Source organism: Argopecten irradians, chromosome 15 (assembly GCF_041381155.1).
Source record: "Argopecten irradians isolate NY chromosome 15, Ai_NY, whole genome shotgun sequence".
Taxonomy (NCBI): Eukaryota; Metazoa; Mollusca; class Bivalvia; order Pectinida; family Pectinidae; genus Argopecten; species Argopecten irradians.
Genome location: NC_091148.1, coordinates 5,939,647 through 5,952,668, shown reverse-complemented (window position 1 = coordinate 5,952,668; position 13,022 = coordinate 5,939,647). Strand labels below are relative to the sequence as shown.

Below are 13,022 nucleotides of genomic sequence, written 5' to 3'. Positions count from 1 at the left end.
TGTATTGGTATATCGTAAGTAAGGAGTGGGAGGGACTGTTCATTATCCTGTCTTCGTAAGTACCAGGGAGGGTTAATTATTTGTCTAGTGTAATCCAGTCTGTCCACGACACTGGTAATTTAACTAATGCTACCTATAAGTAGGCTAGGAGTGTACATGCTTGTATTGTGTAAATAAAAGGATAGGTTTTGGTTGATCTATCTACACTTCAGATACTTATCATCTGTTAGGAATAGCTCAGCATCCCGATAATAGTAAATGTTAATATGGGCTAGAAGTTCGCTTTTCTCGGTTTGTATAGTCTAAAGAAATAGGAGAAACGCACCGGTCACTACTGTCATTACTTTTCTTCAATTATATTAATATCTTTTATAGCCACCACACAGAGAAGCTCGACACGTAAATCAATATAACATCATGGTCCTGTCTCGTCGTGTCCTGTCGCAATCTGGATCCTTCGGCACTTTCCGTAAAATATTTCTCGTTTACGGTAAGTGTCGAAGGTTACCAATTGATCCCATCGTGGTTTGGTAAATGGCAGCAGGGCAGTTTATATGTTAAATCAATTTCTGTTGGGCTTTTTTCTTCTGGAAACTCTGATGAATTTTATTACTGATATCAACTGATGGCTGCCCTGACTGTTTCGTTCTCGTATTTTTCGTGTGTAGGGAAATACCCTCGCTACAGTTACTGTCAATGATGTTACTACACTGTCCATTACATTAATTTCGTGCTTTATCTAAATCGGAATCCCGAACGGGAATTTGTTCTATTGGACCCGGATACGACAGTTAATTATAAAATCAATGCCCCGATCACGAGGCCGTAAACACCCGATACTTACCACATTACAAACACCGACTATCTACATATAACAGACGTCGCTTTATCTTACTTAGAAGTGAATATCGAGTTTCTACGAAAGTTGCAAAACAGGTTTGGTGGATGGCTGAACAAGCCCCCGATAATATAAATCGATTTTTTTTTACAAGTATTTGTTCAGTTCCATTCTCTTAAATCCCTGCGGGAATTTCGCGTGATGACCTGACCTGGAAACTCGATGTTTGAGTTTTGTTACGAGTTAAATCGGTAAAATTATTAGACAGAATACCTGGTCCAGTTTCATAGCCATCTTTTAACTTAAAGAAATTTCTTAACTGAAAAAAAGTTTAAACCATATTTTCAAGTAAACTCACATACAAATGCATTTGGCGCTAGGATGGGGAAATTGAAAATTCTTCATCAATAGAAAATAATTTAAGAAATGTTGAACAAAATGGGCCCGGATTAATCAATGTTACTTCCCTTCGTTTCACTCAGCAAGTATTGACATAGTGACACGAAGGGAAGTAACTCTAAGATATCAGAAAGCAGGCTTCCCAGAGGTTAAAATCACACTAACCACTTAGCCACACCACCGTGGTCATTGAAACAATGAGTACATGTATCAATCGTGTGATAGCGATATTATCAAATTCAGTTTATATTTTATGATCCAATTATATTTTTATATATATATATTTCATGTTTTCATTTATCTCATATCTCAAAAACGCACCCGATAGAAGTCATAAGAACGTCGAATTTCTTCTGTCTTTTTCATCAACAATTTGCCTGTACATGTGATATATATATCTTAAGCAAAACTACCATGTAGATCAATCGGGAAACTTCGGTACTCTCCGTAAACGAGAAAATACAAGTTCTCATTTACGGAAAGTGACAAAGGTTCCCGACTGCCATGTAAATACGGCCATGTAACATATAATAATAAGACTCATATCTTGATGCTGCCGTGATACCTAAATCCGGATGACTTTTCGTAATAGAACTTATCTCTATATATATCTAATACGAGGTACCTTTAATTCTATATAAATAGAGTCCCGTCACACAATCTATACAGATCATTTGTCTCAGAACAAGCGTAAATTAAATTATCTACACGTTTATCTCCTACCTAGCTTCTCGTTCTTTCTATAAATAATTTTCCGTATCTATAACCCGCTTCCGTTTCCTATATTTGTGATATTAGTTTGACCTTTTCGTGTCTAACATCCAGATGGCGGTCTGCCCGACCCAGCCAAGAATATAAAACAGAAAACGGAATACTAACATATGGAATCGATTAATAACTTGCTTTTTCACAAGGATCTAATTTTGTCTGGTTATAAAATAAATAAATCAAATTATCTCCCCTAACCTTAACAGGTGGCGCTGTCGGCGTTTTCCAGATGATTTATATTAATGCTATAAAAATTTTTACAAGGCAGGGGAAAGAACAACGGAACTTTCGACTGTGCGCTACTTAATGTTTAAAGTTTATTCGTATCATACAAACACATGTTTGTAAAATTCCTATGTTATTAAGGGTGCGCTATAAAAATCGCTGATAATAGTTGATCTGGCTAAGTAAGACGACGTGTTGGGATAGAAGTTAGAAAACCAAACATGTTCTTTCCTCAACTTTTTCATTTACTATAATCTGCCGGAAAACGGAAGTTAACAACTAAACATCGAAAACAAGAAACGGAGACGGATTAAAATAATACACAAAACGTATATGAAAACAGTAAATTCCGGAAATTCCATTGATAGTATTATTTAAAGAATAAATTATGTATATAGCATAGTTAACATTCAATCAGGTGTCATTTCCATGATCATTGAGCCCGTAGAACACGTTTACATTGATTACAAGTTTAATTTATCAATGAAACGTAACCACGAACACCTATTTATCACTTCCGAGGCAATGAGTGAGTTCTGTCATTAAAAGAAAAATCCCCGTTACAATACAATGTATATAGATCTACATTCTAAAATGAAATGAAACCAAGCAAACTTTGCAAAAAGGAAAATCGGCAACAGAAGCAAACTGTTCTGTTGTCATGTATATACTTCTACATAAAGTGCTCTCAGCATTGCTCAATGTTATAATGAATGACATGTAATAGCCTGACGGATGTCGTCGCTATCTTACAAACATCTCAATATGGTTTGAAGCCAAGTGCGTTAACCCGAGCCGGTAATCATGTGTTGACATGTACCACTCTACTTGATCTCGTCCGGAATGTTGTGTTGTAGAGGATGCCAATTTCTTCTCATCCCTGGGACTTAGCTATTTCAGCCGAGATATTAGCGGGTTCTGATAATGATCACATGCCATTGTTTGGACAGGAACCAGTTCAATGTTTCAGCATTATTTGTAAAACCGTCGGTTCGTTTTCTATCGTCATTCATCTATTATTACGTCACCTGTGACCTATTCTAATCGCATTTTGCCCGGCGTCGTCCGTCGTCCTTCGTCCGCCTTCCGTCGTGTGTTCGTAAACAACTTACATTTTCGACTTCTTCTCAAAAACCGCTGAAGCAATTTCATTGAAATTTTGCTCAAACTTTCTAAGGCATAAGGCCAATCAAAATTGTGAATTATATGACCCCCAACCCCCAGGGGGCTGTGGGAGGGACCGAAAGGTGTAAAATTTACTAAAAATTTTAAAATCTTCTTCTCCACTCACAGATGTGTCAGAATCAAATACTCTTCATAGATAGAAAGGTCTCAAGGCCCCCTACAAAAATTGTGAATTAAATGAGTCAGTTTTCCCCCTTTTGGAGCATTATTTGGTCATTTATAATAGAATATTACTCAAATGTTGTCAGAATTATCCCTATGAGATGGCCATTGAATCCTATAAAAAATCCATGACTGACCCCCAGGGGCCTTAGGGGCGGTGTCAAAAGGGGTCAAATAGGCTAAAGCTTCAAAAGTCTTCTTCTGACATTCTGGAACAGGTAGAATCAAATACTCTTCATAGATGGAAAAGTTTTAAGGTCCTTTACAAATATGAACGTTATTTGCTTATTTTTCATAGGAAATTAGTCAAACTGGGTTAGAATATTTAGCCTGAGATAGCATTTTATCGTCATATCCATATTGGTCCTGGCCGACCTCCAGGGGCCTTAGGGGCGGGGCCAAAAAGGGTCAAATAGGCTTAAACTTCAAAAATCATCTTCTGAATTCATCTTCTGAATTCACAGATTTGATGGAACCAGATACACTGTACTCTTCATAGATTGGAAGGTGTTAAGGCCCTTTAAAAAATTGTAAATTACATGGCCCTGGGGTCTCATATTTCCCCCTGGGGAAGGGGTCAAATTTACTTTAGTTTATATAGGAAAACAAATTTATGAACATTATTTGCTTTGCTTTCATAGGAAATTGGTCAAACTTTGTTAGAAATATAAGCCTCTGAAAGCATTTTAACACAATATCCATATTTGTCCTGGCCGACCCCCAATGGCCAGAGGGGCGGGGCCAAAAGGGGTCAAATTGGCTATCTTTTCAAAAATCTTTTTTCTGAATTCACAGATTCGATGGAACCAAATACTCTTCATAGATTTAAAGGTCTTAAGGCTCCGATTTTCCCCTGGGGAGGGAGTCAAATTTACTGTAGTTTATATAGGAAAAACACATTTATGAACATTATTTGCTTAGTTTCCCTATGAAATTAGTCAAACCGGGTTTGAATCATTAGCCTGAAATAGCATTTAAACACCATATCCATATTGGTCCTGGCTGACCCCCAGGGACCAGAGGGGCAGGGCCAAAATGGCTAAAATTTCAAAAATCTTCTTCTGAATTCACAGATTTAATGGAACCAAATAATCTTCATAGATTAAAAAGTGAAATTTATAAAATCATTGACACTGACTGACTTCTAGTTTGGTTTTGTTGTTTAATCTTGGCAAAGAAAATTGGAATTTTAAGCATAAGGTTTGGTAACATAATACACTAACTATCAAAATGAAAAAAAAATTCTAATACGAAGGTTCAACTTTAAACTTTATTCTAATTCGTAAATATTTTTTACAGATTTGAACCAGCACTCAGGTGACCGCCAAGGCCTCTTGGGCCTCTTGTGGTGTATAACAATGTTTTGAAGAAAAACAATAAAGCCTAATGAGGCGACATATAGACGATGAACGGGACACTGAGAATATTAAAAGTTAACCGGTTTTTGCCATCTCGCATTGTTAGATCGCAGAGGTAAAAGTTCAATGTTTCAGCACATTTTTGAAAGGGCTTTGGTAGTGATATTTATATGATGGATGTACATTGTAATGCTAATGAAGACATGCATTGAGATATTTATACTGTTCGGGGGATAAGGAGTTTAGACACTTTAAGCAACAATTGTACTTGACGAAATTCTTATCTCTTGATTGGGAGATAACCGACACAGAAGGCAACAATAAACAAAATTATAGGAATTCACCGTATTTACCAAAGTAAAGCAAAACACAGGATATAATTTATACCTCTAAAATAGAAATTTGCCGTTTGTTCTTCCGGGGACTAAAATAAAGCTTGCAAACAATTACGACAAACCATTTTACGAGTCTTACAGGCGAAAAATAGCAGGTCATTTTGGCTTACTATGTCAAGGTCGCTGACGCCCACCATTCCCCAGTAATTACGTCATTTCTCAACACTTACAGAAAATGACAAAACAAAACAACTTTATTGCGGCGTAACCAAGGCCACAGAAACAAGTGTCTATTTTTTTCTGTCTTCATTGTTTATCTGTTGATCTAATTACCGCTTTCCTGTGTTCCTATCTCTGGGGCGTACCTATGTGTTTATTGTTATCTGTGTGAGACACCGTAACACACATATCTGTGACAGACATACACATTGTACCATCACCAGACGACAAACACATGTACATGCATTATCTGGCACGTACACAAGCGCGTACGATTGTGTAACTCAAAACTGATAGGCATCTTTCGTTAGTGATTATCTGAGTTATCTCCCCTTATTTACAGCTGATTCTGCTGAAAGCGGTCGAAAACACATTCATTTCGATCACAATATCTCGGAGATATTTCTGACATATTCGGAAAACATGTATATCGATAATTTCTGAAGATTGGCGAAGATTTCTCCGAGATGTTACGATCAGAGTTTATGTTTCGCATTTCTATCAGAGTTACTTCCCTTTGTTTCACTTCGTTACAGTATATAGACCACTACATGGGCTACTAAGAGTTGGGAAAATCGCATGACGTACTTAAAAAAAGTCGTAAACATGTTGAAGTAATAATGTTTTAGAGTAATACAAGTGCGAGATTGCGAGGTGCAATTAACAACAAAAAAAAAAAAAAAATCTCGCGCATAATATTGATTATAAAGCCCCGTATTTATCAAATAGGATATATATTCTTCCATCAGAAAAAAACAGATTTACATGTTCATGTGCTAAAATTTGCTTTACTTTCGTTTCGCTTCGCAATATCTGTAATATTAGTGAAAGTTTACATGCATGTAATTATGCAAGACAGGCGGAGATTGACAATACAGCGAATCCATGATATGATATAAATTATAAAAATGTTCGAGATCAAGTTAATCTCAATCTCTTATTACAGAATTACGGATGAGTAACGGAAGTAATTAATCCCACATCCTGATATCACAAATACACAGGGACTTGACACGAATTTCCTACCAACGCTTAATATATATTGGCAATTAATTGGAAATTAGTGCCAAACACCCGTGATCGTAGACACTAAAACTCAAACCACGACTTATTGATTATATATCATATTATTATTGATGGTGTTTGTCTACAGGCCTCTGGTATTATGTAGTTGTTATCGCTGTCAACATCCGTATCGTTATGCTACGGCACAGCCGGATAGTAAGACCGGATAGCGCACACCAAATTGTGATGAAAATTAAAAAAATGGATTACTGAAATGTTAGTAAGTCTGCCATATGGACAGGTGTATCTGAAAAATAAAATGGAATTATAGCCAACAAACCAGAGTTACTTCCCTCCGTTTCGCTCAAGTGAGGTAACTCTAATCTAGATCCAGATTGCTATCGCAGTTAAAAAATTCAAAGTTTCAAAGATTTTGACTTGACATGGAAAAAAATCTATTTCAACAAATTAATATTCTCACGATCAGGTGTAAGAGTACAACGATGTATTCATTATTTCATTATGACCGATAAATGGCGAAAATTACGGGCTGTTATAGTATTTTAAAACTCAATTTAGTCTGATATTTCATACAAAGCAAATATCCATTTTAGTATGACTTAAGAATTACTGAGAACAAATTCTTGGTCTTTTAGGTCTTGTCGTTTGTATATTCAGATCAAACCCTTGTTGTCATTGGCGACTCCCAAAAAGTAGGATTTTTAATCAGGTGGGTGTTATACAAGGTTGGCCGCTAAGCCATATATATATTGTGTATGATAACAACTTAAAGATGCTCCACCGCCGACAGAGCATAAATGATATTCGTCATTTGAAAAATACAATGTAGTTGGTGTTTAATTGTGTATATATATGCCAAATTAACACAAAAAAATAATACAAAATGATCTATTTCGCCTTTGATGCATGCGCAATCAGTACTTCATTCCATATAGGATATAGTGCCACGGAATTTTTTCATGATGCAATTAATTATTTTTCATATTTTTAACTTTAAGTAAAATTAGAAGCTCAAACTTTTCAATGGTAGTAATGGTGTAAAGTAAGTAACTTTTGTATCTGAAGAAAAATACTAAGTCGTCTGCTCCTGTTTTTGATAGTGAAAAATTACCATTTGTCAGCGGTGGATCATCTTTAATCTTTAATATTCCGTTGACATGTAGTGATAAAAGATTGTGACAGTATATCTAGTCCGCGATATACAGCTACATATTTGAACCAATACACATCGACAGATAGAAACACACTATTCTCCTGACCCAAATATCTGGAATTTAGACGAACCCTCTCACAACTAATTAACAAAGTTATGCTGGAATCTGGTCGTCTACCTCGGATCACCTCGCCGTATTAATATCTTGGCGGTGTGTTCCGAATGTCTGGTCCCCTATTACAAGGTCTGGTGGTTCGATCTGCTCACCATCTGTATCCAACAATTACTCATCGACAGCGCACGTGCAGACCTCCACCAGATTCTAAATATACCGTCTGGAAGTAATTAAGCAGTCCATCATTAATCAACATCGTATGTTACTATATATCGCAACCCGTTCATTTTCCTCAAAACGTATCTTGAGATATGTTTCTTATCAGCCGTTTAACCCATAAACATTTCTTTTGCAATTCTGCTTATCAAATCTATTTCTACAAGACTTGTTGAACAATTTATCTAGATAAGTAATTGAGTAACGGTTGTAAAATTTATAGGATATGTTGAACAAAAATCTATAATCAAATGCTATAGATTCCTGTAGGCTCATTTAAAAGAATGACCTACCATTTCCATAGTTTCCTCAGAGCTTGGCGTGGTTTTAGGCCGGTTTTGTGCTTCGTTTGAAAACGAATTTGACCTCTTCGATTATAAACAGGTATTAGGATAACAGGAAAGTATGGGAATGTGTATTGCTGATCTGCATTCCACAATTTACATTTTGATCTACTTGAGTTCTTTATCTTCAAAGAGTTGCTTCCCTTCGTTTACCGACTCTATCAGAGTTACGTCCCTTTGTAGAGTTACTTCCCTTCGTTATTGATGACGTGAAACAAATGAAAATGACTGTGATATTTCAGATACGTAATACCGGTATTTAATGCTTTTAGGATACATGTAGGATCATATCAGAACCCTGACTTAATGCTTATTCCATGTTCTTATGATACATGTTCTATACTTTCATGGCTTCTTAAGGGTTCGGGATATAGCTCTTCTCTCTTATCTTAATGTTTATTTCATGGTTGTAACGATACCTTTCCTATACTTTCAGGGCTCCCTAATGGGCTCGGGATAAAGCTCTTCTCTCTTATCTTAATGTTTATTTCATGGTTGTGACGATACCTTTCCTTTACTTTCAGGGCTCCCTAAGGGCTCAGGATAAAGCTCTTCTCTCCTCATTGATCTTAATGTTTATTTCATGGTTGTAACGATACCTTTCCTTTACTTTCAGGCTCCCTAATGGGCTCGGGATATAGCTCTTCTCTCTTATCTTAATGTTTATTTCATGGTTGTAACGATACCTTTCCTATACTTTCAGGGCTCCCTAATGGGCTCAGGATAAAGCTCTTCTCTCTTATCTTAATGTTTATTTCATGGTTGTAACGATACCTTTCCTTTACTTTCAGGGCTCCCTAATGGGCTCGGGATATAGCTCTTCTCTCTTATCTTAATGTTTATTTCATGGTTGTAACGATACCTTTCCTTTACTTTCAGGGCTCCCTAAGGGCTCAGGATAAAGCTCTTCTCTCTTATCTTAATGTTTATTTCATGGTTGTAACGATACCTTTCTATACTTTCAGGGCTCCCTAATGGGCTCAGGATAAAGCTCTTCTCTCTTATCTTAATGTTTATTTCATGGTTGTAACGATACCTTTCTTATACTTTCAGGGCTCCCTAATGGGCTCGGGATAAAGCTCTTCTCTCTTATCTTAATGTTTATTTCATGGTTGTAACGATACCTTTCCTATACTTTCAGGGCTCCCTAATGGGCTCGGGATAAAGCTCTTCTCTCTTATCTTAATGTTTATTTCATGGTTGTAACGATACCTTTCTATACTTTCAGGCTCCCTAAGGGTTCGGGATATAGCTCTTCTCTCTTATCTTAATGTTTATTTCATGGTTGTAACGATACCTTTCCTATACTTTCATGGCTTCTTAAGGGTTCGGGATATAGCTCTTCTCTCTTATCTTAATGTTTATTTCATGGTTGTAACGATACCTTTCCTATACTTTCAGGGCTCCCTAATGGGCTCGGGATAAAGCTCTTCTCTCTTATCTTAATGTTTATTTCATGGTTGTGACGATACCTTTCCTTTACTTTCAGGGCTCCCTAAGGGCTCAGGATAAAGCTCTTCTCTCCTCATTGAGTCGCTGTCAGGACACGATAGAGGATATAAAGAGACAGAGGACAGTCCTAAACGAGAATGACGAGGACGATTTAGAGGAGGATGAAGACGAGGAGGATCACTGGGAGGATTGGGAAATAGCAGGTGCGCATGAAAGCATAAATGTACTTCTCAATTGTCATCTCGTGGTACTGTTGAAGGAAGAATTGACGTTTTATCATTCATAAATGAGGCCTTTCGATACCAAAGAAATGATTGAAAAAACAACAACTTACACATTTATGTTTTTATTCATTGCTCTGATTTTGTGTTTCGTATTCATGAAAAAAAATCAACAAATCAAATCATAATTGAAAAAATGGATGTACAAATGTAAATGGGTGTTTTCTTCACTTTTTTATTGAATTCTGATATAATTTCTATCCTTTTGTTTTCAGAGTTCGACCGACAGTGTCGAGAAAAAGATGTGTTAAACAACAAGCTGAACCCATCCAACGGAACCGGAAATAGTAAAATAACTAAATTAAGCGGAAGTGACTTTCCTATAAGACAGGACATACAGGCTGTTGTATGACGACAATAAACCCACCGTAGTGTTTTCCGCTGTGCCATACAATGCCAGTTTTGAGCTATTTTTAAAGTGCATTTCATCACCATTCGGGGGTTACATACGCTGCGCATGCGTATAAGAACTTCCGTTTCATAACTTACAAGCAAGTGAGCATTATTTGAGAAGGATAAACATTAACTGATGAGCGATGGTATAAGTACTGACATGTGTTTCAATGTGATCGCCCCATCTTCTCTTCTAGTGCTTACATCTGTGTGGAAATGAATTCCTTAATTGATACACAAGTTCCTCCGTTTGACGTCTAAATGGAACTCGGATAATGGATTGTTTCCCTTGAATCTTCCCATTAGCTTCCCAATTGCGCGTGTGATAGTCTTTTAACGTGCATAATTAGCAGAATATGCCAAATGGAGAAACACATTGATAAAAAAGGATTTCAGTCGCTAAGTTACGTGATCGAGAATTCCAGATATTATTAAAAGTTAATTCATTAAGTTGATGTGACCCCCTTTTCACCGTTGACCTTTGATCTCATGCAATACTGACTTGTATCTATACCAACCAGGAAATGCACCGACAACGTGAAATGTCACCTTGGGTGGCTATACGGATAGGAAATCTGTAATACACGACAATTTCCTGGTTATTACCTTTAACTCTCGCACCCGCAGAGATCACTCAAAGACATTTGTTATGCATGACGTCATAGTGCCAAAGAATAACTGCGATTAGAAGTGACGTCACTAGTGCCAAACCAGCAGTACTGTTTCCGGTACATGCGTACTTACCCCATTCCTGGAATTTATATATAGCTTCTATTATTTGTTGCTATTTTTAAACTAATGACTTTTGATTAAAAATGAAAGTCACAAAAATATTAATAAATACTCAGCAATGTCGTTTTCATGACCGTCGTATGTTTTCTGTATTAATGCATATACAGAGCACATGGATCTGAGAATTAGTTACAGTTTATATAATTATGGACCTACCAGAGTGCATATAGACCATTTTAGACGTTTTAAAGGTCTAGATCAAAAATCAGTAAACATCCTCTTACGTGTATAGTACAACGTAGAATATGATTTTTACCGAATTTTCATATAGACCCCTAAAACGTCTGATGGGTCCATAATTATATAAACTGTAACTAATTCTCAGATCCCTGTGATGCAGAGATACATTCAAATTAATGAGGCCAAAACCATACAAAAATAATTGCGCTATGTCTAAGACTATATATTATTAAAGAGTGTGTTTGTTGGACAGACTATATGAGGTGAATTGCATCCAGATTAATTGGTTTAGAAATTACAAACTAAAACTTCATATAATTAGTTTAATCAGTATTTTTTTCATATAATGATACATATAATACAGTAAATAAACACATTGCGGATCGGAAAACAAGCTTAATGCTCACATAAATTCCTTTCCCTGAAATATCAAGCCAGAGGAATGTTCGGCACTGGAAACACCTTTTACAAGATCTGTATTAAGAAAGTTTAACGCAGAAAATATTAAATTTAGAAGAATACAAGATAAATACATACAATGAACATACATGTGGTGATTACAATATAAGAAAATGGATTCAAAGTTCTATTAAAATTTGGTATAAAGTGTTATTAATAAACAGCCAATATTAACAACGCTGATGAAATTTCACTTCAACAAAATCGTTTACTTAATTTGATATAGGTATGTTCTGCTAGAAATAATTCTTCGTTTTTTTGTATTATATAGCTCTCATCTCCCCCAAAGTAAGGTTTTTTCGACAAGAATTATATCTAATTGATGTAGTGTATTTTGTCTAATTATACTATAGTAAGAACATGATAATAAAAAATGATGATTAGTTTCGACTAAACCACAGGTACAAAATGGACTATCTTCTAAGTTTCTTATATATAAATGTTGTTTGAGATTACTACATTTTAGTCTTAAGCGAGTGTGTAAAATTTGAAGATTTCTAACTCCCGAGTTAAAATATAATGGGGGTTTATTTATACTTTTTTGCAAAAAGCGTTTAATTATGCCAATAGACGGATTTTCACGAATTTCTACTGGTAATGAATTCCATAACTTAATTGAAGAATTTAAAAAAGAATCTTTATAAAATTGTGTTTTGCAATTTAGTAGCTGTAAATTGTCTGAATGTCTAGTATTATACATATGACCTTCTGATACCTTATTTGGAATTATACGTGATAGATAATCTGGAGTTTTCCCATGATACATTTTGTGGAACTGCAAAATTTTATGATTTACTCTTCTTTTAGATAATTTTTCCCAGGCTAAATCTTTATACAATAGACTTATACTTGATAATTTGGTAGCACCTGTTACTATTCTTGCTGCCTCCAATTGTATATTTTCTAAATTTTGGCATATATAATTTGGTAGGTTGTCCCATACAAAATCAGAATATTCTAGAATCGGTCTTATAAATGAAAAGTAGATAGTTTGGAGAGAGTTCCTATCTAGAGTATATCTTAAACTTCTTAAGACACCTATCCTTGGAGAAACTTTTTTTAAAAATATAATCTATGTAATTTTTCCATGTACCATCTTCATTTAATACAACTCCTAAATGT

At 35.7% G+C, this 13,022-nt stretch overlaps 1 protein-coding gene across 3 annotated transcripts in view; it reads left to right on the top strand.

The window, feature by feature from the left end:
* Positions 1–11,331, top strand: part of LOC138309442 (uncharacterized) — a 35,111-nt gene extending 23,780 nt beyond the window's left edge. For all 3 annotated transcript variants that reach the window (XM_069250638.1, XM_069250639.1, XM_069250637.1), the window contains exons 4-5: positions 9,833–9,998; positions 10,292–11,331. In XM_069250638.1, the coding sequence (XP_069106739.1) occupies positions 9,833–9,998; positions 10,292–10,428 (303 nt within the window). In that variant the 3' untranslated portion in view covers positions 10,429–11,331. The remainder of the gene's footprint in view (positions 1–9,832; positions 9,999–10,291) is intronic.
* Positions 11,332–13,022: the final 1,691 nt, after the last annotated feature.